The 25,357-nt window shown below is 46.5% G+C and overlaps 1 protein-coding gene across 1 annotated transcript in view; it reads right to left on the reverse strand.

The window, feature by feature from the left end:
• LOC149282334 (gamma-aminobutyric acid receptor subunit alpha-3-like) overlaps window positions 1-25,357 on the reverse strand; it is a 202,475-nt gene that overhangs the window by 84,131 nt on the left and 92,987 nt on the right. The window contains exon 6 of the mRNA XM_089498382.1: window positions 10,398-10,541. Coding sequence (XP_089354508.1) covers window positions 10,398-10,541 — 144 coding nt within the window. The remainder of the gene's footprint in view (window positions 1-10,397; window positions 10,542-25,357) is intronic.

A 25,357-nucleotide genomic window follows, 5' to 3' on the forward strand; every position in this document is an offset into this window, starting at 1 on the left:
TGAGTTAATGTGTTAGCCTGGGCACATTCCTTGCTCACGTCAGGTTACTCTTGCACTTGAGGCATAGCAGGTGGCCATTTATGTGGGATTATGTGGCCGAGTGTCTTCGATGTGGCACTAGTCTCAGATGGGTACACTCTCATCCTAGTGGTGGTGGATCGATTTTTGAAGATGGTGCATTTCATTCCATTACTCAAGCTACCTTCTGCACCCGAGTTAGTTCCTATTTTTGTACAAGAAGTAGTCCAACTACATGGCCTACCCGAACAGATCGTATCAGACAGAAGAGTGCAGTTTATTGATACATTTTGCAAAACTTTTGTTAGATCGTTGACGTTCTCCTTTGCACATCATCTGCAAACCAATGGCCTTACAGAATGGACAAATCAGACATTAGAACAAATGCTTAGGTGCTTTATAGGAGATCATCAATCTGATTGGGCTAATCTACGCCTGTGGGCTGGGTTTGTTAGAAATAATGTTTCCCATGAAGCCTCCAAGATCTCACCCTTTTTCCTGTAATTATGATCTGCCAGCCTACTCAGTGGCGTCTCCAGCTTTCATATTTAGGGGGAACATGGGAGGACAGGGAACAAAGTATAATATATATATATATATATATATTAAATATATAGTGTATATGTCACTCACTAATTCACACAATTCATTCACACAGTCATTTACTCTCTCACTCTCACACAATATGTTACACATATTAATTAATGCATTCTCAGAAATGCATTAATTCTCTCACTCATTCACACAATGTATCCACACATTAATTTGTACTCACTCATTCACACGATGCATCCACACATTAATTCACTCACTCATTCACACAATTCATCCACACATTAATTCATACTATCACTCATTCATAGAATGCATCCACACATGAATTCATTCATTCTCACTCATTCAAACTCTTTATTTCAATATCTTAGTACCCTCCTTTTTCCCTATCTACCCCCCCTTCTTACTATCTACCACCCCTTTGTAGATCACTTACCTTGCAAGGCCTCTGTCTCACTGCCCTGCCACTGCTTCACTGCTGAGCGACCAAGACAGAGGCCTCGCGGAGGAGAGTGAGGGGCGCCGAGCGGTTGCTGAAAAATTATTCCTGAGCGATCACTCGGTGCCCCTCTCTCTCCTCCGCGTCAAAAACAAACAAAAAAACCCCGGTGTTTTAATTGGGGGGGCACACGGTGGGACACAGCATGATGTAGGGGGCCCATGGCCCCCTCTGCTGACGCCACTGAGCCTCCTCAAACGGGTTGTAATGGCACCACAACATTACAGTACTAATTACCGTACCTTAATGGAATTTCAAAGCTCTAGCCGTTTGTTTTCATTTGGGAACCTGCAATACACTCCTCCATCTACCCCACAACAACTGAAGCCTAAGCAAACCTGCATACTTTGCTAAAAGGTATACAGACTGGGCCAAGAGATCTCCATAATTATCTGTTATTGTTTTCTGTATTGTTATTATCATTTTCCTGTTTCTGTGTCAGAATTGCCTATTACTCTTTTCTGTCTATCTGTGCTTGATAGCCTAGGAATGGGAGTTGCAGCATTTTTTCACTGATTGTTTTATTTGGTACAATTTATGTCATGCCTGTCACTACTTAAGTGTGTTATATTTTACTTTCTATCTTTCTGCTCCACTAACCCCTTATCTCCTATATCTGCCCTCTCACTGCCCCTGTCCACTTTAACAGTATTTAACACTCTCTATTACAGCCCTCAAAGCCTGCAATACACTCCTTCCCCACAACAACTGACTTTTTGCCCTCCCACCTGCCCCAGTGTTGTCCTTATATATAGACAGTTAATTACCTGATCTAGTTAAACATGCCAGTAGAGGGCACCAACTCTTTGGATCCATTTAGTACCCACTACTCCCCATTAAACCATTCCAAATCCCATCTCTCTGCCATCACAGCTATCCCAGTACCTCTACACTAAATCTTTATATGTGAAACCTACCTGTGTTTGCGCTGCTACTTCTGTCCCCCAAATAATCTTCCCTATTTCTATCACTCTCAACCACCAAACTCAACCAACATGCTCAACCTAACGAGTCTTATTCCTATCATCTCCAACCATAAACTCCCTCCCGTCTATTACCTCTTCCTTTTCCCGTCTACAAGATTTCACTCGAGCTGCCCCATATCTCTGGAATCTACTTCTACTGAACCTTCAGCATTCACCCTCCCTCCCAACATTCAACAAATATCTCAAAACCCACTTCTTCAGAGAAGCATTCCACCTTAGCTGCTAGAACTTTCTTGTCACTGATACAACCACCACACTACCTCTCAACCTTTCTCTGTGCCTTATGTTTGTCACCTCATTCCCTCAAGATTGTAAGCTTGCGAGCAGGGCTTTCTCCACCTAATGTATCGGTCTGTCTTAGTCTGTCAATTCTCATCTTTTCGTACCCCTTGAATATATGTATTGTATTAAGTGCTGCGTAAATTGTTGGCGCTATATAAATAAAAGATAATAATAATAATTTGTACGAAAGCACAAAATTGGGAAATTTCTTGAAAAATAAAGTTTGTACGAATCAAAAGCACAAGTCTAGTATTTACTAACCTGAAGTGACAGACCTCGCGCTCTCACCGCAGGATACTGGATAGAGGCAGAAGGAAGAAGGATGGTGGAAGAGGTAAGAGATGGGGAGAAAGGGGTGTAAGGGCAGTGTATGTATGTGTTTGTAAGCTTGTGTGTGTGTAAGAGCAGTATAGGTATTTGTTAGCTGGCGTGTAATGACAGTGCACATGTATATGTGTGTGTGTGTAAGGGCAGTGTGCATGTGTGTGTGTAAGGGCAGCGTACGTGTATGTGTGTTTGTAAGGGCAGCGTACGTGTATATATGTGTGTGTAAAGGCAGTGTACGTGTATATGTGTGTGTGTAAAGGGAGTGTACGTGTATACGTGTGTTTATGGGCAGGTGTGTGTAAGGGCAGTGTATATGTGTGTGTAAAGGCAGTCCGGGGTCTGGCACATACCTCCCAGGGACGACCGCCTCGGCTCGCAGCAGGTTCCTGGTCCCCGGCACCATTACGGGCAGCATGTTCTTCACTCCCTGCGTCCACGCAGGGAGCTGAGGAACACGTTGGCGACGCGGTCTCGGGTCCCACGAAGGGGGCGCCGCTTCTGCACGCCGCTCCGACTCCTTCTCCTCCTGCTGACTGTGTGCAGGAGGAGAGGGGAGGAGTGAGTGCAGAGGATTCTGCTGGAGGGGCGGCACCTATGGTGCCGTCTCTCATTAAAGATTATGTTGGGGGCGGTACGGAGGGTGGATCTCTGGACGTGACGCCAGACGTCTATAAAACCCCCAAACTCCCTTATGTCGGCGCTCGGATATTCTGAGACGCTCTGTGCCCTACACAGCATTCCCAGTACTGTGCTCCTTTCCTTATTCTAACCCTAATTGTTCTTATCTATTACCTGACCATTGCCTGTGCCCTGACTACGTTTATTGATTGCTGCCTGAACCTGATCTCTGCCTGTGCCCTGACTACGTTTATTGATTGCTGCCTGAACCTGATCTCTGCCTGTGACCTGACTACGTTTATTAATTGCTGCCTGAACCTGATCTCTGCCTGTGACCTGACCACGCTATCTGATTGCTGCCTGCACCTGACTTATTGCCTGTGCCCTAATCTTCACTATTGTCAGGACTGTTCCTTATTTCCTCCGGTCATCCTGCATTCTGGGCTCCTCCTTCTCAACGCAGACACTCCACTGGTGTCTGACAGTATGTGTATGTGTGTGTTTATGGGCAGGTATGTGTAAGGGTCCTGGGAGGGAGGCTAACATTAGCCTTTTTTCATTTAAAAAAATCTGCTGCTGTGGACTACTGTAAAAGATTCTAATACATTTTCTAACCTCAATTAAGAAATGGACCATATATAATTATTGGTATAGGCAGTAGTCAAAGATATGTAATCATTGTTCATAAATAAATGATTATTAAGATATATTAATATGTTTCAATGATAGGCTTCAAGGTTTCCTTGACCTTAAATATAAAATGAAGGATTTGCTTAACAGGCATTCTATAGATAGGATAGTAACTTGCTAATGCATGGTATAGTTGTAACTGTAAAAGGGCATTACAATATGCGTACAGTGACCACCTAAAATAGGGTTTCGACGTGTAAAGATCTTAGTGAGCATGTTTACCCAATTAGGTGAAGACCAATAGACTGACATCACTATCCAAGGCACATATAAGCAAGGCTTTTGTAAGACATGGGAAGGCATGGGAAGAGAGGTCGAGAGAAGATGTACTTGCCATCCACGGACTCTTCACGTCCCAACACTCCCTCCCTCCATCCTCAGGAATGCATAGGACAGATGTCATGAACTAAATTCCTCTCCAAGGTTTTGTAAGACTTGACTCGTATTTTTATCTACTTTTTATATTCTTCGTCTATTTTTGTTCGTATTAAATGTTTCACCTTTGTTTGCATCTAAGTGACTCTGCCTATTTTTGACGCACATACATTTATATGTGATCCAATTATTTGAAGTTTGTATTGGCCTTATACATTTTATTACAACTACTCTTTCAATGATACTCAGCCAGCATTATAGTGGACACCTGGCTGGCTGAGAATCATAGGAATTTTAGTTCACATGATGCTCAGCCAGCATCATGGAAGTAGTATGTCTGGCTAAGCCTTATGGGAATTCAATTCAATGTGTTGGTTATTTTTAATATGCATGACTGCTGACAAAAATGAAGTGGGTTTTAAGTAGACTTGGGAACCAGGGGGCTCTTTGTGTTCGTCTTCGTGCTCGTCTTCGGGGAAAAAAAAATACTTTTCCGTTCCTGTCTTCTTTTCGGGTGAATATTTGTGGACATTCTTCGTGCTCGTTTCATCTTCGTTTTCTCCCGGCTGCGTAGCAGGGGTTAATACGGGGTTAAGAACACATTGGAGCAGCAGCAGGTGCGTTCGCGCCGTGAAAGTACGTGTGTGCGACTCTATTGGTCGCCGGAAGGGGGCTGGTCTGGCATCAACAAATGAATTGCAGAACTGCAGAATGCACTTCATTCGTTGATGGCAGGCGAGCCCCCTGCCGAAACGACCAATAGAGTTGCACACACGTACCTTCATGGTGCTATCCGAGGTGTACACAATACACATTGCCCGAAACTGAGGGCCAAGTTCCTCTGAGCAGTTGTCTTGTCTGAGACCTAGACAAATGCTCCAAGGAACTTGGCCTCCTTTTTATCATACACAGTCACACATCCATAGATGTTTAATAAAAGAATAGGGATTATTTTACATTTTAAAATCGATTTTTGACCACTTTTAAATACATGCCTAACATTTGCCACCTATTTATAATGGCATACTTTGCAACAACCCAACTTTTACTGGACAGGACTGGAAAAAAGCAGGAGGGTTAATGTACGGTTATGTTTAAGATTATTAGCAGTGCACTGTTTCGGTTAAAGATGTATTATGTCTAAATAATAATTTAATTTTAATTTTAATGGGTGTTAAAAAAAAAATAATAGGGGTTTATTTAATTTTATTTTAAAGTTATATTTTTAATTATTATTATTTACTTTATTATATTTATTTAATGTTGTAGTGCTACCCTACCCAGCTATACCTACCTACGTGCACTAGCATACCTACTTTAGCTAAATTTGATGGGACAGGACTGGAAAAAAGCAGGACTGTCCACGAAAATGTTGGGTGTGTTGGCAGGTATGCAAATGGAAAAATGTGGGACAAGAACTAAAAATAGCTTAGGGTTAATGTACGGTTATGTTTAAGATTATTAGCAGTGCACTGTTTTGGTAAAGATGTATGATCTCTAAATAATTTCATTTAAATTTTAATGGGTGTTAAAAAAAAAGGGGGGTTTATTTAATTTTATTTTAAAGTTATATTTATTATTTACTTTATTATATTTATTTAATGTTGTAGTGCTACACTACCCAGCTATACCTATGTGCACTAGCATACCTAGTTTAGCTAAATTTGATGGGACAGGAAAAAAGCAGGATTGTCCTTGAAAAAGTTGGGTCTGTTGGCAGGTATGTGGATGGAAAAATGTTATAGGGTGAAGTGTGAGTTATAGCGTTAATGCTAGTGAGTGTAGAAATGAAGGCCAGGGCAAATAACAGGAGGTGATTGTGATTTGTGAATTGTACGTGTGTGTGTTATGTGTGTTATGTGTTATGTCACTGTGTTATATGTGTTATGTGTTATGTTTGGTAGGTTGTGTATCAGACGGAAAAAAATGAAATGGAAATGGAAAAGACCCACTCACCTGTTTCACCCAAGGGCAAAGCATCCAAACAACTGTCAGTCCTAGACGTTTGGCAGCAGAGTTCCAGAGCTCAGACACAAGGCCCTAGCTTAAGCTGGCTACTCCAGCGGAGATAGCAGGCGTTGCCACACCGCAAACAGACGCAGCCAGGGGGAGAAACTACCCTTACCATTAGGGACATTTAAGGCATGACACTAGCCAGGAAGCGAACTGGCAGAGAAGGGACGCTGACACCACCACCAGCAGCAGCATTGGGAAAGGCGAATGAGTGGGCAATTGACGACCCGCTCATCTGTTTCACCCCAGAGCAAAGCATCCAAAGACTGTCAGTCCTAGACGTTTGGGAGCGGACTTACAGACACAAGGCCCTAGCGTAAATTAGCTACACCGGCGGAGGTAGCAGACGTTGCCACACCGCAAACAGAGGCAGCCAGGGTGGAGAAACTACCTTGAACCTTAGATAAAGAAAATTAACTTTCCAAGGTAAGAGCTGGGTAACCCAACTTGGGCAGATTGAATTTAAGAAAGGCAATCTGCTCCATCAGATGAGGTGCCATGCTGGAGCGCTGTGGACTCAGTATGTTTCCAGTCATAGAAAACACGCGCTCACTTTGGCGGACATGATAGTAGCTGCTGCGCAACCACACAGTGCAGGCCACACACTCTTCTTCATCCCAGTAGCTAAGAGGATCAACATTAGGCGCAGAAGGAACTTCACAGAGGTAAAGTTTGACCATTTCAGCAGCACTACATTCCTTTCTGCTGCTAGCTCTGTCAGATGGTCCAACTATACTCCCAAGTGCCTCTTCCCAAAACGCAGCTGCTCCACTCGGCTGTGTTGTGCTGCTTGTGGCACTGCTGCTGATGCTGCTGCTAGGAGTAGCAGACAACATCATCTCTTCCTCCTCCTGCACCTCTCCCTCCTCGGACAGCATTCCAATTTTACGATGCCAGTCACGCACCTTGTTAACCAATTGCTCCCGGTAGCTACTGAGAACATTGAATTTCATTGCTAGCTTTCCCTTAATTCTTGGATCGCAAAAGCACGCTAGCATCATTTCGGGACTTTCTTCCATGCGTTTGCGAAGGTGTACTTTTAGCAGATCCTTCAGCTTCCTGACTATGGCTGCTACGTCAGGATGTAGAGTGCCACCTTGAACAGCCTCACGGTTTTCAAGGAACACATCCATTTTGCTGCCTAGATGGGAGAACACTGGGATTACCTGGGCCAGACTGGCAGTGTTTGATCTTAAATTTTCAGTGGCATCCCTGAATGGTTTAAGGACTGCCACTAGCTGGGCGATCACTGTCCAATCCTCCCTATTCAATGGAGATGTAATCCCAATATTATGCTCTGAGGCAAGATTATGGATTGCCCTCTGCTGCTCCAAAATCCTCTCCAGCATCTCTAAAGTGGAGTTCCACCACGTACTGACATCCTGTCGTAGGCAGTGTACGGGAAGACCTGACCTCTCTTGTTCTTCCCTCAAAAGTTGCCTAGCCTTAACACTATGGTGAAAGTGCCCAGCGATCTTTCTGAAGCGGGACAGAACTACTGCTGCTACATTAGTTCCTTCTGACATTGCTGCCTTCACTACAAGATGGATGATGTAGGCTGCACAGCGCACACCAACAATATGACCATCTCGCAGCGCTTTCACCATATTGGCACCTCCGTCAGTTCCCACAAAACCAACTTCAACATTGGTGCCCGCCTCTTCTCCCACCCAAAAGCTAAACATTTTCCTCATTGCATGCAGAATATTTTGGGAAGTGTGCTTTTCATCCATCACTTCTGCATGGAGAAGGAATGATCGGTAGCCTGCTGCAGCAGCTTCCTTGGGCACAAATCTGTTGTGAAATGAACAGACTGACCAGCAGCCTTGGAAAGCTCCTCTTTCACTGCTGAAACACAGGACCGATACAATGAGGGGACAATGTTCCTACTGAAAGTGGAACGTGACGGAACTGTATATTGTGGAGCCACAGCCGCCATCAATTGTTTGAACGGCTCCCCTTCAATCATGGAGAAGGATGCCCCTCCAACAGCAATGAACTGACCAATAAGTCGCATTACTTTATTGGCCTGCTGTTTGGACATTGACCTCTTGGAGTGGAATGCCACAAATTGGCCTTGGTCTCTGGCCCACGGGGGGAGTCCCGGCACGGGAGATTTTAAAGCACATCTTGCAGACGTGCCGGCAGCGGAGGTTGTTTATGCTCGCATCGCCGCTGCTGGTGAACGTCTGCGCGAACAATCTTCCTTGCCGGTACTTCCCACTGCGGAAGTGCCGGCACCGGAAGTTGAATACGCGTTATGCATAGATGTCCACCGCCGGCCCCGCAAGACCCCGTGGAGTCTGCACCGCTAAGTCTGGTGGGGGGACATCTTGGGGACAGAGTGGCAGCATATCTCGGGGGGGGTAGTGTGCCAGCATATCTCAGGGGGGGGTAGAGTGGCAGCATATCTCGGGGGGGTAGAGTGGCAGCATATCTCGGAGGGGGGATAGAGTGGCAGCATATCTCGGGGGCAGAAGCTTTTTTCTTTAAAAAGCACCTAACTTTTAGGGTGTGGCCTATATTCGGGTGCGGCCTATATCCGAGCCAATACGGTATATATAATTTTATAATGTATTAAATTATTATATATTCTATTAAATTAGGCAGTAGGCAGTGCCAGCCCAGGGCAAGGCCACCCCAGTGCTGGGTGTGCTGTCAGTTGATGACAGACAGAAGCACTGAAAAAAAATTAAATAAAAAAATGACTAAATTAATAAAATTATTAATTCAGTAGAACTGAAGTGAGGAAGAGTACACTGTGAGAAATGGAAGGCTGAGGCTTACCAGTCTCACACAGAACAGAACTATCTCTCTCTCTAACGCTCAGATGCAGCACAGCAGTGTTGCCAAAGCAGTCACAGCGAAAAATGAATGGATCTCTCAGGCAAGCTCTCTTATAAAGGCGGTTTTAGAATTCAAAAAACAGCAGCACAGGCATTGGACGAGAACCTTAGCGTGACGTCAGACGAGCGAGCTGATTGGACAGACGAGGATCAGCTCACTCCTGTTCGAAATTTTGTCGGTTCTTCGGTTCTTCGTGGTTGTGAGTCTTCGTCTTCACCTACGTTTTTCCGGCACTGTATTCTGTTCTACGTTCCTTTGGAACGAACAAAAAAACGGACTCTTCGTGCTCGTCTTCATGTTCGCCCGAAGACGAATGCACAAGTCTAGTTTAAAGTGACGATGCGAGCGCGACATTGTAAAGTGCTATTGCTTGTATCACTGAGTTCCGCGAGATTTAAAAAAGTGTCCCTCTTTCACATTTTGAAATGTTGGGAGGTATGACATATATATTACACCTATATTTTTAATTAACCCTCTTCTTTAGTTGTCCTGCCATCTTTTTTACTACTCCCTTTAGTCTTTTTATTATGTTCCCCTGTCTTTTTTGAGTTAAACTACTATTCTATTTTGTCTTAGTTTAACCCCCAAATCACAATACCTCATGTTTTACACCTCACACAAAGCAGGCCAGTTGTGAGGCATGATATTGCCACCCTGTCAGATTCCTGCCCCCCCATCAAATCACTTGCAAATGGCATATACACAGTGCCTGCGTAATATTCCCAGCCAGCTCTTAAACCCCCTATCCCCTTTCATATGCTTTCCCTTTAACATGTACCATTATCCCAGCCCCTATATTGTCCCTATTGCCCCTAGTCATACATACCCTCAGCCTCTGTAATGCCCCTCACAGCCTTTGCATTGTCCCCCACAGGCTCTGTATTGTAATCTGTTTTCTTTTATACTTGCTATGCACAGCAACTACTCCCAAAGCAGACTCCGAGGTTATCAAATGAGCTATGGGCTCTATCTGGTAAAACGATGTGTTGGCCATTACTAAGTAAGAGTACATGCAAGGTGTACCATGCATTAAGAGTCATACAGGCATAATGATTTCTGTTTTTTGAGTTTATATGTAGATACAAAATAAAATAGAATACTGTGAGCAGTATTTTAACTTGAAATCATAAGTCTTATAAATCATAAGTGTGTTTATCAGACCCCTACAGAATGAACATGAAATATACCTGTGCTTGAACGAATTGTCTCCGTTCCCACCACTAAGCCTAGCAGGTCGTATTGATTGAGGCGGGAGCCATCAGGGGCAACAGCAACAGATTTATCAGAGCCATTAGTCCAAGAATAAATAACTTCTGTCTTTGGATATGCATCTGCAAAAGAATCAAAGCAAAAATATAGATGAAAAGAAAACAGTCTAAAAGTAAAATTTTAACTTTTGGATTTTTCATTTAGGCGGTACAGACTAGGGGGTACAGACTATTAATTACTTAATAGGGACATCCCCTATACCTATTTAATTGAACAAATAAACATCAGTTTTAATATTAAATTTTTGCACAGAAGCTAACCTGTCACATTATGACACATCATGATAAAGAAAAAAGTGCACTTTATCACAGATATTTACTTCTAGGCTTCCTGGAAGCCCAGCCATTTCATGTTAGCTAAGTAGGGAGGTAGGCTTTATATACCTCACTGCAGTTCCATGAATTTGTGGCTAGGTCCTGGTCAGGCGCATCAAACATTCCCTGTCTTGTAGAGCCCCCATAGGCGGTTAGTTCATGGGAGTCTGGTTAGGGCAGACCCTGTGCCCCTCAATGAGAACAGGGGCTTAGACATAAGAGGGGACTAGGCAGACAGGTAAGGAGTCTCCCCAGGAACCCATCAGTGCCCTCTTCTCAAACTCAAACATACCCCTATGTGTCCTCGGCCTCACAGGGTTACCATGACAGCCCCCAGTTCCGACATATACTCTAGCACACTTAAGTACATACGCAGGGTGTGTGTGAAGTGTGACACATCAATTAATTAAAGCAACATGCATGCCCGGAGTTCCTCCTTATGTACATACCTGGGAACTTCTGTGCTCCGGCTAACCGGAGCCTTCCCTTGTGGGACACGGCCAGGACTGCCCACTCACATCAGCGGATGGTGCCGTGACGTCGGTGGGAGTTCCCCCTGACCTCAGTGGGAGTTCTCCCTGACGCCAGGGGTGTTCCCACTGATGTCGGGGGCGGGAAACATTTAAAGGAAAAATAGGCGGGGAGCGGTGCTTCACCCGGCAATCCCCGGGTCAAACCCGGAGAGTTCCCAGGTATGCTTATGTAAACACACTTACACTAATTAATTAGTGGTGTCCCTCAGGGTTCTGTTCTGGGACCAATTTTATTCAACATATTTATAAATGACCTGGCAATAGGTGTTGAAAGTCATGCTTCTGTGTTTGCAGATGACACTAAACTAGGTAAGGTAATACAGTGTGAGCAGGATATTACTGTGCTGTAGAGGGATCTAGATAGACTGGGGGACTGGGCACACAAATGGCAGATGAATTTTAATGTAGATAAATGTAAAATTATGCACTTTGGGCTAGCGAATGCACAAGCAACCTACACCTTAAATGGTAATGAATTAGGGATAACAACAAATGAGAAAGATATGGGAATTGTTAGAGACAACAAACTAGGTAACAATGTGCAATGTCAGTCAGCAGTTGCTAAGGCCAGTAAGGTATTGTCGTGTATAAAAAGGAGCATCAATTTGCGGGATAAAAATATAATTTTGCCTCTGTATAAATCAATGGTAAGGCCACACCTTCAATATGCTGTGCAATTTTGGGCACCTATTCTAAAGAAGGATATCAAAGCACTAGAAAGGGTGCAGAGGCGGGCTACAAAATTAATAAAAGGAATGGAGCACTTTAGTTATGAAGAAAGGTTAACAAATGTAAATCTGTTTAGTTTAGAAAAACGGCGTCTCAGAGGGGATCTGATGGCATTATATAAATATATTTGGGGCTAATACAAACCATTGTCTGGGAATCTGTTCATAAACAGGACTATGCATAGGACACGTGGTCACGTGTTTAGACTGGAAGAAAGGATGAAAAACAAAGTAAATGAAAAACACCAGTCACGTGTCTTAGTGAAGTATATAAATAAGTACTTCCCCTAAAATGACACTGCAGCAGCCCAATATACACTCCTCTCAGTGTTCAACAGTAGATATGACAAATTTAGGGGCGCATGTACATATAGGGTAAAACAGAAAAAATAATAAAAATAATAGTGTAATATTGTCAAAAGATAAAATAATATAAATGTGATGTGAATGCAAACACAGCCGATGTAAGAGGCTCTTCAGAATAATAAAAGGATCTTTATTTCTTCCATAAATCTAAAATTAGATAAATAAAAAAAACAAATGGCCCAATATCTTCCTGCAGATGTTAAACAAGCAACGAAGGCGTAAATAGAGCACTTCAACTTAAAAGTCCGGAGGTGGAGGGAAATATATCCCAAACTGCTCCTATGGAATGATACCGCAATGTTGCGTCCTCCTTCTCTTCTCTTCTCAACGTGTTTCGCCTTACTGGCTTCTTCAGGAGAAAATGACAAATAAAACACGAGTAAAAAGTTTAATCCGCAGTGGGTATTCATATGTCCGTGACAGTTCAAAGTCTGTTTTTAAATCATGTCCGTCCATGTTACGCCTCCGACGTCGTCGTCCATCCCTCACGATTTCCGGATACGTATAAAAAATTGAATATTTGGAATCTGCTAGGTGTGCTGAATAAAACAATATATGGTTTGTATAGTTTATTCTCAAGAAATTTACTTCTAAACGCGTTCAAAATTGCCTTAGCACAAGGGTGGGAAATGGCTTAGGAGCGAAAGGGTTAAACAAGCTTAGAAAGTGATCTATGATCACTTTCTTCGCTTAAACGAACACTCACCCCAGGATGCGCTGTGACTGTTCCGGAGATCGGTCACAGCCGCCACTGCGAGTAATTTTGCCACTCGCAAGAAAGGTTCACCAGAGGGCCCAGCTTTCTAATGACTTAGTAAAATATATATAAAAAAAAAAATTGGTAACATTTTAAAAATTATTATGCATCAGAGGAGCCATCCAATTCCAGCAAATTATTAAAAAAAAGTCAAAAAATAAAATAAAAAAATAAAGTTTATTATTATGAGCAAGTGCTAAAATCAGAGCTGTATATTCCCAAATCTTGACAACCTCTAAAGAGTTAAAGTAAAAGCATTTCAAATACCCAAGGGGTGTCTAATTTAAAAAAAAAAAAGAATGGTTTGATGGGGTTAATTGGAGTTGCCGGGCTCAAAGATAGGGCATAGGCACAGACTGACCAAAATGGGGGGGGGGGAAGCGCACTTCCCAAATGTGGCCTTTTAACCCCCCAAACACCAGACAAACCCATGCATGGGTGGTTTCACTGTACTCGGGAGATGTCGCTGAACACACATTGGGGTGTTTGATAGTGATGTATACCTAGAGCTATAAATTTATGTGTGAAAAAAAAAATAAAAAATAAATTACCACCACAAACTGTTGCAAAGACTGGTAGTAGAATTTCATGCATGGAAAGGGTTAAAATGCTTCTTGACAAAGGCTGATTTTACTTTTTGTACCCTTCGTGACAATGGCCGTTTTAACATTTCTGTGCTGCTCGTGTTTCTTCTTTCCCGTTTACTGAAGCCACACAAGTTATATATTGTTTTTTTCAGGATAAGAAGGGCTTTCTTTAGATGACATTGTTTTGATTGTATCCAAATTTTTACTATTAAAAAAAAAGTATAAAATACGGTGAAAAATTTAGAAAACAATGAATTTTTCTAACTTTTAGTTGAAAAATCTTTTACTCATCTATAAAAGGAAAAAACCTGCTAAATAGATTCTACTATTTGTCCTAAGTTTAGAAATACCCAATGTTTTTTTGCTTTTTTCTACACGTTATGGGGCAATAAGTACAGGTAGTGTTTTGCTATTTCAAAGCCATTTTTTCCAAATTTGTTAATTCTTCCCCCCATGTGCCATTTCGGGTATCTTTGAAGGCGGCCAATGCAATTTACCCCATCAAATCATATATTTTTGAAAACTAGACACCCCAGGGTATTTCAAATGCTAGTATTTTAACTCTTTCCATGCACCATATCTACCACCAGTCTTTGTCAAACTTTCTGGTAGTCATTTTTTTGCAATTTTTTTCCACACACATTTTAGTTCAGGTATGAATAAACAGGTTCTGGTATATGTCACTATCATAAAACACCGCAATATGTGTTCAGGAACATCTCCTGAGTACAGCGATACCTCACATGAATGATTTTGCCTGGCTGTTTGGGGGCAAAAGGGCCACATTTGGGGCATGCGCATTTTTCAATATTGAACTTTGGCGTTTGGCGATCAACTGCCCATGCCCTATTTGGTACATCTTTAAGCCGGGCCATTTCAGTGTGCCCAATAAAACCATATATTTTTGAAAACTAGACACCCCAGGGTATTTAAAATGCTGATATTTTAACTCTTTGCATGCACACATTTTACCACCAGCATTTTTTGCAAGTTTGCAGTAGTATTTTTTTGTGTGTATTTTTCCCACACACACCTACTTTATGTATGAATTTACAGCTCCTGGTATATGCCGCTGTCACAAGACACCCCAATATGTGTTCAGCAACATCTCCTGAGTACAGTGATACCCCACATGCATGGGTTTGTCATTCTTTGGGGGAACTAAAAGGCCACATTTGGGACGTGTGCATTTTTCTAATTGGAAATTAGATGTGTGGCCATCCTTCCCCCCCATGTTAATTGGGACATTGTTGAACCCGCCTGTCACGGAGCTGGCTAGTTCCGACCGACTACCTCTGCTGTCTTGTGCTCCCTTAGCCTGGGACAACACACTTTCCCCGGTTCCCCAGTCACTAGCCGAGACTCAGTGTAGGTTAAAACCAAACGAAGACTGATTTATTTCTCACACACAGGACTGGATATATCCAGCAAAACACACATTTACATAAAAACAAGATATTGGGGTACAAACCGCCCCCTTAATCTGCCTCCCAGAGACAACAGGGGCAGTAACGAGATTAACAATACAATAGGGGGGAGACATTAACTGAAACAATGGTGGTCACTCCCTGGTGGCAGATCGTGGCTGTCTGCTGGAGATAATCCCCTCAGCCAGTGATGAGATGATACTGCTGGGGGTAGCCACAGAAGCCTTTACAAACCCAGGGCCCATAGTCAATAGGGAGGAGGCTGGCAGTCAGGCCTCTCCAGTGGTCCCAGTGATGGAGGCTTCCGTCACACCGCCCAATTCAATTTACCCCATCAAATCATACATTTTTTAAAAGTAGACACCCCATGGGCATTTAATATGCCAGTATTTTAACTCTTTCCACGCGAGAATTGTTGTAAGTTAATGTGCTAATTTTAGGACTTGCTCACAAAAATATATTTTTTATATATATATTTTATTTTATTTTGCCTTTTTTACATTTTTTTCAACTTGAAGGTTCCCATCATCAGTGGGAAATTATTTTTACATTTTACTGTTTTTTTTTAACAATTTTTTTCTAATTATTATTATTTTTATTTTTTAATTTATTTTTCCTAATCACACTATGATTAGAAAGCTGGGCTCCATTGACTTGCATGGTTAAATGCAGTACCTGTATTCAACCTGCAAGTGGAACCAGAGTTCTCTAGAGGGTCTGGAGACCATCTAGCAAACGTTTTCAACTTGATTGCTTTTTTTTTTTTTCAAAATCAATTTTTATTCAAGTTTCCAAACATACAATGGGGGGGGGTAGGGATACAGAAAGGAAAAAGAGGGAGGGAAGGAATACGGGGGAATCAAGGCACCCTGGCATGAGACAACGATGTACAAAAGCACAAATCCAGGTACAAAACACCAGTACCTAATCCGGCCAACATGAGGTAGCAATTTGCGGTATGAAAACAAGACCGGTGGCAAAAATGGAATACACAGATCGAGAAGACCAGGAAGCCTGCCAATAAACCAGGAAAAAGCAGCGAACGATCGAGCAACCTGGCAATACAGGGCAAAACAGGGCAACTACGCATCACGCCCCACAACAGAGGACAACCAGTAGAACCATGTGGCCGTATAGGCCTCCCTAAGTTTCGGGGTCGAGGCGGAGAGATCCTCAACCCTCCTGATCTCCTCCACCCTCGCCACCCATTCCCGGCGAGAGGGAGGGCGAGGTTGTTTCCAGTGCAGCGGGATGAGACTTTTAGCAGCGTCAAGGAGATGTCGGACCACCGACCGCTTGTAATGTGAGATCGAGTGGGAAGTGTGGTGCAGGAGCATGGGCAACGGCCGGAACGGAGGAGGGGAATCCGAGAGCTCCAAGATCACCCGGTGGACCTCCTCCCAGTAGGGTTGCAACAAGGGGCATGACCACCATATGTGCAACATAGTGCCCACGTCCCCACCGCACCTCCAACACCTATCAGAGGTACCCGGGAACATTCTATGGAGCCTCTGCGGCGTCCTGTACCAGTTCGTCAACAGCTTATAATTAGTCTCCTGCGTCTTAGTCGCTTTAGAGCTCTTATGGATGAAGATGAATATCTTGTCCCAGTCTTTGTCGGAGAGTTGAGTGTCACAGGTGGCCTCCCAAGTCGCGCAGAAGGGCGGTCGTGTCGTGGAAGTCGCAGTCAAAAGAAAAGAGTAGAGCAGGGAGATGGCCCTCTCCGGTGGGTGAGCCCTCGTGCACAAGGTCTCAAAGCCCGTTAATGGTCGGCGAAGATGGTCCCCCTGCGGTAAGGTAGAAAGGTAGTGCCGAATCTGGTGATACGTGAAGCGCTCCGACCACGTAGGAACGCGACCCGTTATCAACGAACCCAAGGGCAGAATCCCGCCCTCCCCCAGGAGCGCCCGAGCCCGAACAGGGGCAGGAACCCCAAGAAAATCCAATCGACCCTCCCCGCGTCCCGGCGCAAAGTCCGGGTTCCCGCAAAGGGGCAACAAGGGCGACGGAGCGGTAGAGAGACGGGCCCGTCGGCCCACCCCCCTCCAAACCGCCAGAGTCGCCAGAATAAAAGGGTGCGAAATGCCGCCGTGGCTGCCACTCGGGCCCCACAAGGCATGATACACACAGCCCCGCAACTCACCAAGCTCCAGGTCGACCCACGGCTTAGCGAGAGGACCCAGTGCGTGCCACTCCAAGACGCAAAGCAAGTGGGCAGCCCGGTAGTACCCACGAAAGTCAGGCCAGGCAAGGCAAGACCACCCGCAGATTTAGGTCTCGTGAGCTGGGCGAACCGCTGTCGAGGGCTCTTATTACCCCAGACAAACTTAGACACCAGGGACCGAAGAACCTGGAAAAACTCCCGCGGTATCCGGATGGGCAGCGTTTGGAACAGATACAACACCCGAGGCAAAAGGTTCATCTTAACAACATTCACCCGGCCCATCCAGGAGAGGTACAGCGGCATCCACCGCCGCAGGTCCCCCGACAGGACGGCGAGCATTGGCGCAAAGTTGGCATGGAAAAGACGAGCGGGGTCGGCAGTCAGCCAGATCCCCAAATACTTCAGCTTCTCTGGGCACCACTTGAAGGGGAAGCTAGGCATGAGCGCAGCCGCCAGTCGAGGGGGCAGGGTAATATTCAAAATGCCCTTCTGAATGGGGTGTTGCTGAAATGACCCTGTGCTTGGCAATAAACAGGCAATTAATAGCGCAGAGGATTAATTATTCAACACAAGCAGGCTCAGCCTCTCCCCCTTTGCTGGCTTGCAGAGGATAGCGTGTCTCGGATGTCTCGGATGGTACTGGAGACGCTCCTGTTTTGTTTTTTTTCCGTTTCACGTCCTTGCGGCTCTGCTGTCACAGTGTTCATCCCCTCGTAGTCCAGGGAATAGATGCTGCTGTTACCGTGGAGATGTGAGAGCCAATCGTGTGCTGGTACCCGGACTGTACTATGATTCAGACAAGATGGTGATTTCCGAATGCTGATTCTCATTCATCTATCGAGGCGCAGTGAATTCATGCACAGGGCGTGCGGCGGGCTCGCAGCGAACGACGGCTGGACGCAGAAGCAGCGCTCTGCCCTTTTCTGTTCTTTAGTCCATTTAACTGCCGCACTGCTTTCTGTGAATGACTGCGTTACTATGTATTTATTATAAAACCCCACGGAGAGCTCGGTTGGGTTTGTCTCAGACGGAGATGGAAGATGATCACATCACAGGCTGACTTGTTTGTGCTATTCCTCTGTGGGTGAACCTGGCTGGAAATATCTCGCCCTCCCCATTATTACCCGCAAGAGCCGTGATCCATTATCGACAGATCTGTGCTGAGCTGCCGCGTGGAAGGATGGCGTGCAGACGGTGTTATTTGTAAGTATCCGGATTTAATGAGCGACTCTATACGTGTCATTTTTGGAGCATTTTGGTTTTCATGAAATTGGATTTAGTATAAAGACACAGTGACGGTACAGCGAGCTCTGTATTTACAGATGGTTATTATGATTATTGGTTTATATAGCACCATCATATTCCACGGGGCTGTATAAAGCATAAACAGGTGAAAGAGTAATGAGATTGTTATTTTAACAGACGCCGGAAGGCTCTCCTGTATAATGTGCGACGAGCCGAGGTCGGGTCAGATTGCTTTGTCATAAACAGCTTTCTGCTGGAGAATTACAGGGACGGTGCAGGGGGGGGGGTCTTAGAAGGAATTTAATCTGTGCCTCCAAAGTAAATTGCATGTTTCTGGATAAGGAGTGAAGGAGAATGACACAGAAACCGGCTCGGAGACCTCCGCTGGCAAAATGAATGGTCAGCTTTACTGGAGACAGATGTCGCACCATTAAAAGGCACTCCAGACATAGCCGTCTGCGTCCTGCCCATATCCGAAGGATATTTATCGTACAATTGTACAATGATCTAATAACACGAGCTCGGGGTGCAAGCAATCTATACACTAACATGATTACTTCCATCTTAAGACATGTTCCGTGTGGTAGCTGCAGTTCTGTGTAAGATCTGACAAATGACATCAGAAACATCCCCTTCCAGGCACTCTGTGCGGCCATTTTGAAGGGGGATGTGTATGCGCGGCATTGTAAGGGACATTTAGTGATGATTTTAACCTTGCAGGAACTCATCCAGCTCCTGTAATCCTGGATTGAACATCTGCTGAGGAGAGAAATGAGAGAAGGCAGAGGGACACTGCTTACCCCCTGTGTGTCGTCTGTCTTAAAATGTGTATCTCTGACCATTACTGGGGAATGATGTTTATAATATCAGAAGCGTTCCGCACCGACCTCTAACCAAAAATACCAATATGAAGTATCGGGCAGTTATGAGAAGGTGGCTTTCCAAAGAAACTGCAGAAAACTTTATTAGACTGTATATACATATATATCTATATATCTCTATATATATGTGTATATATATAATGTGTGTGTATATATATATATGTGTATGTGTGTATATATATGTGTATATGTATATATATATATATATATGTGTGTGTGTAGTTGATTTTGAGGTTAGACAGCTCGCCGTAGAGGCGAAATGCCTCAAGAATATTCTGAAGCGTGACACCGGGGCGGTCAACGATAAACAGGAGGTCATCCGCGTACGCCGCTACCTTATGATGCCTACCACCCTCCTGCAACCCCAATATGTTCGGGTCAGAGCGGACAGCCTCCAGGAAAGGCTCCAGAGACAGCGCAAAGAGCATCGGGGAAAGGGGGCACCCCTGCCTAGTTCCGTTCCGTATCGCTATAGGGGGGGAGAGAGCCCCATTAACCCGAATGCGAGCAGATGGTGAGGAATAGAGAGCCCCAATCCAAGCCAACATAGAGGGACCCAGACCCAGATGCACCAGGGTAGTCTCCAAGAACACCCAGTCCACCCTATCGAAGGCCTTCTCCGCGTCGGTCGACAAGAATAAAATTTGGCGTGCCTCCACCCGTGCCTTATCTATCACGGAGAGAAGCCTAATCGTGTTATCCCGCGCCTCACGTCGAGGGATAAAACCTGCTTGATCGGGGTGGATCAGCAGCGGGAGGAAACGAGCCAAGAGCAGCGCCAACATTTTGGCAAAAAGCTTTAAATCGGCATTAAGGAGCGAGATAGGCCGGTAGCTCTGACACAAACCAGGATCCTTGCCTTCCTTCGGAATAACCGTGATCGTAGCCGCCAACGACTGGGAAGGGAACTGAAGTCCCTCTCGTATGGCATTGAGAGCAGCAAGCAGGTGAGGGAAAAGGTGCTTCGAGAAGGTACGGTAGTACCCCAAGGGCAAACCGTCCGGGCCCGGACACTTACCCCGCTGCGTAGCCTTCAGAGCCGCGGAAAGCTCCGCAGCCGAGAACGGCTCCTCCATGGAATCCGCCTGTTTGCGGGTAAGCTTGCGCACACCATGTGCCGCCAGATAACGGTCAATACGGACCCGCTTATCGTGACGGGCACGAACATCCGAAGCCCGAGACGAGCCATAAAGGGAGGAATAGTAGGCGTGAAACGCGTCCACAATCTTAGAGGGGTAAGGGGACAAATCCCCCGTAGGCGTCCGGACCCGATGGACGTGCGTGTTGCGCTTAAGGGGGTTAATCATCTTGGCCAACAGCTTACCACATTTGTTGCCGTGTTCACTGAAAAACCTCTGGCTATACAGGGAAGCCCGACGAAACCTAGAGTTGAGAATATCCGACAACTGGCCCCTTAAGGAGGTCAGTTCTGCGTAAGTCTCCTCGTCCAGGGTGTCTTTATGCGCGGATTCCAAGTGCTGAATACGCGCAGTGAGCCGATCAATCTCCAGCGTGCGCGCCTCTTTCTCCGCGCACCCTGTTGTATGAAAAAACCCCGCAGCACGCACTTATGGGCCTCCCACACCACCAGAGGGGACACCCCCTGCGTAGCATTATCCAGAAAATAACGTTGCAGTTCCGTCTCCGTCTGAGAAACAAGAGCCTCGTCCAGTAAGAAAGAGTCGTTAAGTCGCCACGTCCACTCCCTGGCCCTACACAACGGAGAGTCTAGCGTAATGGAAACAGGAGAGTGGTCTGTCCAGGTCATCGGCAGAATCACGGCCGTCCGCAGTAAGTCGAGGTAAGTCTGAGAGAGAAATATGTAGTCCAGTCGAGAGTAGCAGGCGTGAGGTGAGGAATAGAAAGTGAAGTCCCGGGCAGTCGGGTACAGAGAGCGCCAACAGTCAATCAGGTGCTGCTCAGCTAGGATTTTGCGAACCGAGCGCAGCTGGTTACCGGGGACACAACTAGAACCAGAGGAGGTATCAGCCTCCGGGTAAAGGGGAACATTTAAATCCCCTCCCAGAATCACAAGGCCCTCTCCGAAGGTGGAGAGCGAGGCCGCGATAGACCGGAGGGCCACATGTTGAGATCGATTGGGGAGATACACACTGGCAAAAGTGTAGAGAGCCTCTGCAATATAGCCCTTGACGAAGGTGAAACGGCCCGAGGGGTCAAGGAGGGTGTCCTTAACAACAAACGGGACCCTGCCAGAAAATAGTATAGCCGTCCCCTTAGTCTTAGACTCCGGATTGTTACTAAAATATCCCAGAGGGTAATGGGAATTCTTAAGGCTAGGGGCCTGCCCCTCCCTAAAGTGCGTCTCCTGAAGCAGCACCACAGAGGCATCATGTGCCTTAAATTCTCTCAGAGCCCTGGACCGTTTTTCGGGTAGATTGAGACCCTGTGCGTTAACAGAATAAATGGTCAGCGGAGCCGGGCGGAAAGCCAGGCGAGTCGCTGTATAAAGCAGTGTCTCAAAACCGCGGGGGGTAGAGGGAGGGGGTGGAGGACGGAGAAGAAGTGGACGGCGAGAAGGGGGACTAGAACGGGAAGGGGGAAGGTACGGGAGAGAGATAGCATGTGGGGAAATGTGTCAAGTACCAGGTAGACTCCAACCCCCCGAGGGAGGCGAACGGGGTCCCCAGGAAACGGGATATGACACCAAGCCCCGTGGGGAAGAGAACCAAGCGGGCGAGGAGACGAAAAGAGCAGCAAAGGCTCCGTGAGGAACCAGATGTCACAAAACCAAAAGACGCCCCGCCACCCGCCCAAAACAGACAACCCCATAACGCGAAGAAAACAGAGATTGGGCAACGCAATACATTAGAGAGCACACAACAAACGCGGAACCCGGAGGAGAACCACCAAGAGCGGAGGGACAAAAAACAAAACAAAAAAAAAAAACATAGAACTGGTACAGAGTATAATAAAGTACATGGTATGTGCGTACAGGAATGGAGAGACACACTCAGCAGCCGCCGGCGCATCCATCGTGCAGTAGCATATGTTTGTCATTTGGCACACCCTTTTCACTTTTGTGTAACTTATAATATCACAGATATAAATAAAACTGCATACAAAGTAATGTCAGCAGTGATGCTATTGGTCTAGATGTTTTCACCATAGTGACATCATTATATCATAGCCAGAGGGTATCATCCGCTGCCGAGTGGCCATTGCCCCATATTAATAGTCACGGCATCCATCAGGGATTGTTGTGACGTGGCAAAAAAAAAAAAAAATGAATAAAAAAAATAATACAGAACTGGTACAGAGTATAAAAATGTACATGGCATGTGCGTACAGGTATGGAGAGACACACCCAGCAGCCGTTGTTGTATCCATCGTGTAATAGCATAGGTTTATTATGTGCCACACCCTCTCCACGTATGTGTAACTGATAATATCACACACGTAAATAAAGCTGCACACACAGCACTGACAGCACTGATGCTATCGGTCTGGATGGTCACACCATAGTGTCAGCATTATAGCATATCTATAAGGTATCATCCGCTGCTGAGTGGCCACTGCTGCAAACCGGAGTCATTTCCCCAGATTAATAGTCATGGCATCCATCAGGGATTGTTGTGACGTAAAAATGCATGACAACCAGTGCGCACGTGTGCAAGAGCGCGCATGTGGTACATGAGTTACCACGTAAAGTGAGCATGAAATAACAGGTGGAAGTAGGAAAGCACGAGTGAGTGCGTGCATGGTCCACACGCGCGACCCGAGCAACAGGCGTCAAGAGCCGCAAGTGGCCGCAGACTGACGCCGGGGCCCCACAAACACGAAACACAGTCAGGGCGCAAGTACTTCCTACCAGCCCCAAAACCACGACGAAAAAACAAAAGTAAAGTAGCAAAAAACAAAACCCAACATAAAGGCGCATAAGAACCGCGGGTACCCTGCGGTGAGGCACAAGCGAGAGTCCGCGTAGAGCAATAGTCCCCGCCGTCGTAGCGGCGTACGCAACCAGGGAAGGATACAACCGAATCTCCGCGGGTTCACCACCGGCGCCGGGCCGGCGTCAATCACTCCCTCGGCTGCCAGTCGCGGTCACCGTCTCCCGCAGCCCGTCTAGGGGGTCTGATCCGGGGGGGTCCGCGTTGTGTCGAACGGCCGCGGCGCTGTCGAGGATCCACGTCCCGGGTGGTCCAGTCGGGGACCTCAAGCGGCGGTAGGTCCAGCTCCAAAAGGAAGGGACGAACATCCGCAGGCCTGCGGATGGTAGCCGTGAACGAGCCCCGACGGGCGACCAGGGCGAATGGATAGCCCCAACGGTAGGCGATCTTCCTCTCCTGAAGCGCAGCGGTCACCGGACGTAGGGCCCTTCTGGCCATCAGTGTGTAGTGGGAAAGGTCCTGGTAAAGGGAGACCTCGTGGCCCTCGAAGGCCCAAAAACGACGTGCACGGGCCTTCAGTATGATCTCCTCCTTCAAGGAGTAGCTGTGGAGGCAACAAATTATGTCCCTAGGGGGGGTCACCCGGGCCGCCGCCGGAGCGTAGGGCCCTATGTGCGCGGTCAAAGTTTATAGGCTTCCTCTCCGGGTCGGCAGGCCGCGCCAATATCATGGAGAAAAGTCTGTCCAGGATCTCTTTAAGGTCCTCGGGTCGCTCACCTTCAGGAAGGCCCCGGACCCTGATATTGGACCGCCGTCCCCGGTTATCAAGGTCCTCGAGGTGGTAGAACAAATCAGCCAACTGGTGGGAACAGGAGCGGCAGTGGGCCGAGAGCTGGCGTTCAACATCCCTAGTCCTGGTGTCCACACCGGAGACCCTCTCGTCGAGGCGGGTAACTTCAGCCCGTAAGGCAGCTACTTCGGCCCGGACCGTCTGCTTCACCTCTGCCACGAGGAGACTGAAGTCGTCCTTGGTGGGTAGGGAGGAGAAAAGTCGGCGCCAATCAGGCGAAGGCGGTCCCGAGGAACTTGGCACGGGCAGCAGGGGAGCACTGTCCTCCGAGGCCCGAGAGCACGCGGGAGTCTGCGCCATGTCGGAATCCCCCGGCTGAGTCTGCAAGAGCAGGGGAGCAGCAAAAAAGTCCTTCAAAGACGCGGATTGGGGTCTGCCGCTAGTCGCCGGGCTAGTCGGCTCCGGGGGACCCTTTTTAGTGCGGCCCATTGCGGTTTACACCGGGGTGTCTGCAAATATTAGGACGGGTGGCGCGGAGAAAACGAATCAGGCAGCCATCTTCCTCGCCAGGCCAGCCACGCCCCTCTTGATTGCTTTTTTTACAGGGCGGCCGCCATCTTGCGGATGGCGAAGATCACTTGCAGCGGCTACTGTGACGGCTCTCCGGAGCGGTCACAGCCTGTCCTGGGGTAAGTATTTGGTGTCGCTGAATGTCTCCTGATCGAGGCATTCCAGTGACACCATACATTGTATGTATGGCGGATGTTGACGCCCCGGGGGAAGGCCAGACATGGCCCCTAGTGCCGATCGTGGCGTTGCTGAGATCTACGTTCGCTTTCTGCACTCGTTTAAAGTGATGACGGTCCTGGCACGTCAATTGTCACTAACCTGATGTTAGTGCATGACGTGCCAGAACTGGCAATTGTCATTAAGGGGTTAAATACCTTGGGGTGTCTAGTTTTCAGAAATATATAGTTTGATGGGGTAAATTGAATTAGTCGGCTTCAAAGATGGTCATGTTAGGACATGGGGGCAGTAGGACCAGATGTAAAAGTTCCAAGTTAAAAAAATGGCAGGAATGCCTTGCCGACATTTTAACCCTTCCACTGCTACGCTTGCTGTAGCAGTGGAAGAACTGAAGCCAAGCCGCCACCAACGTCCTCTTCTACTGGTTCGTTACGCTGCGTGAGAGCGACAGCTGAGACCCGAAGCCTACCTGCCGGGGTAGCTGAAGA

Source organism: Sceloporus occidentalis, unplaced genomic scaffold (assembly GCF_023333645.1).
Source record: "Sceloporus occidentalis isolate IW3139 unplaced genomic scaffold, rSceOcc1.0.p SCAF_119, whole genome shotgun sequence".
Taxonomy (NCBI): Eukaryota; Metazoa; Chordata; class Lepidosauria; order Squamata; family Phrynosomatidae; genus Sceloporus; species Sceloporus occidentalis.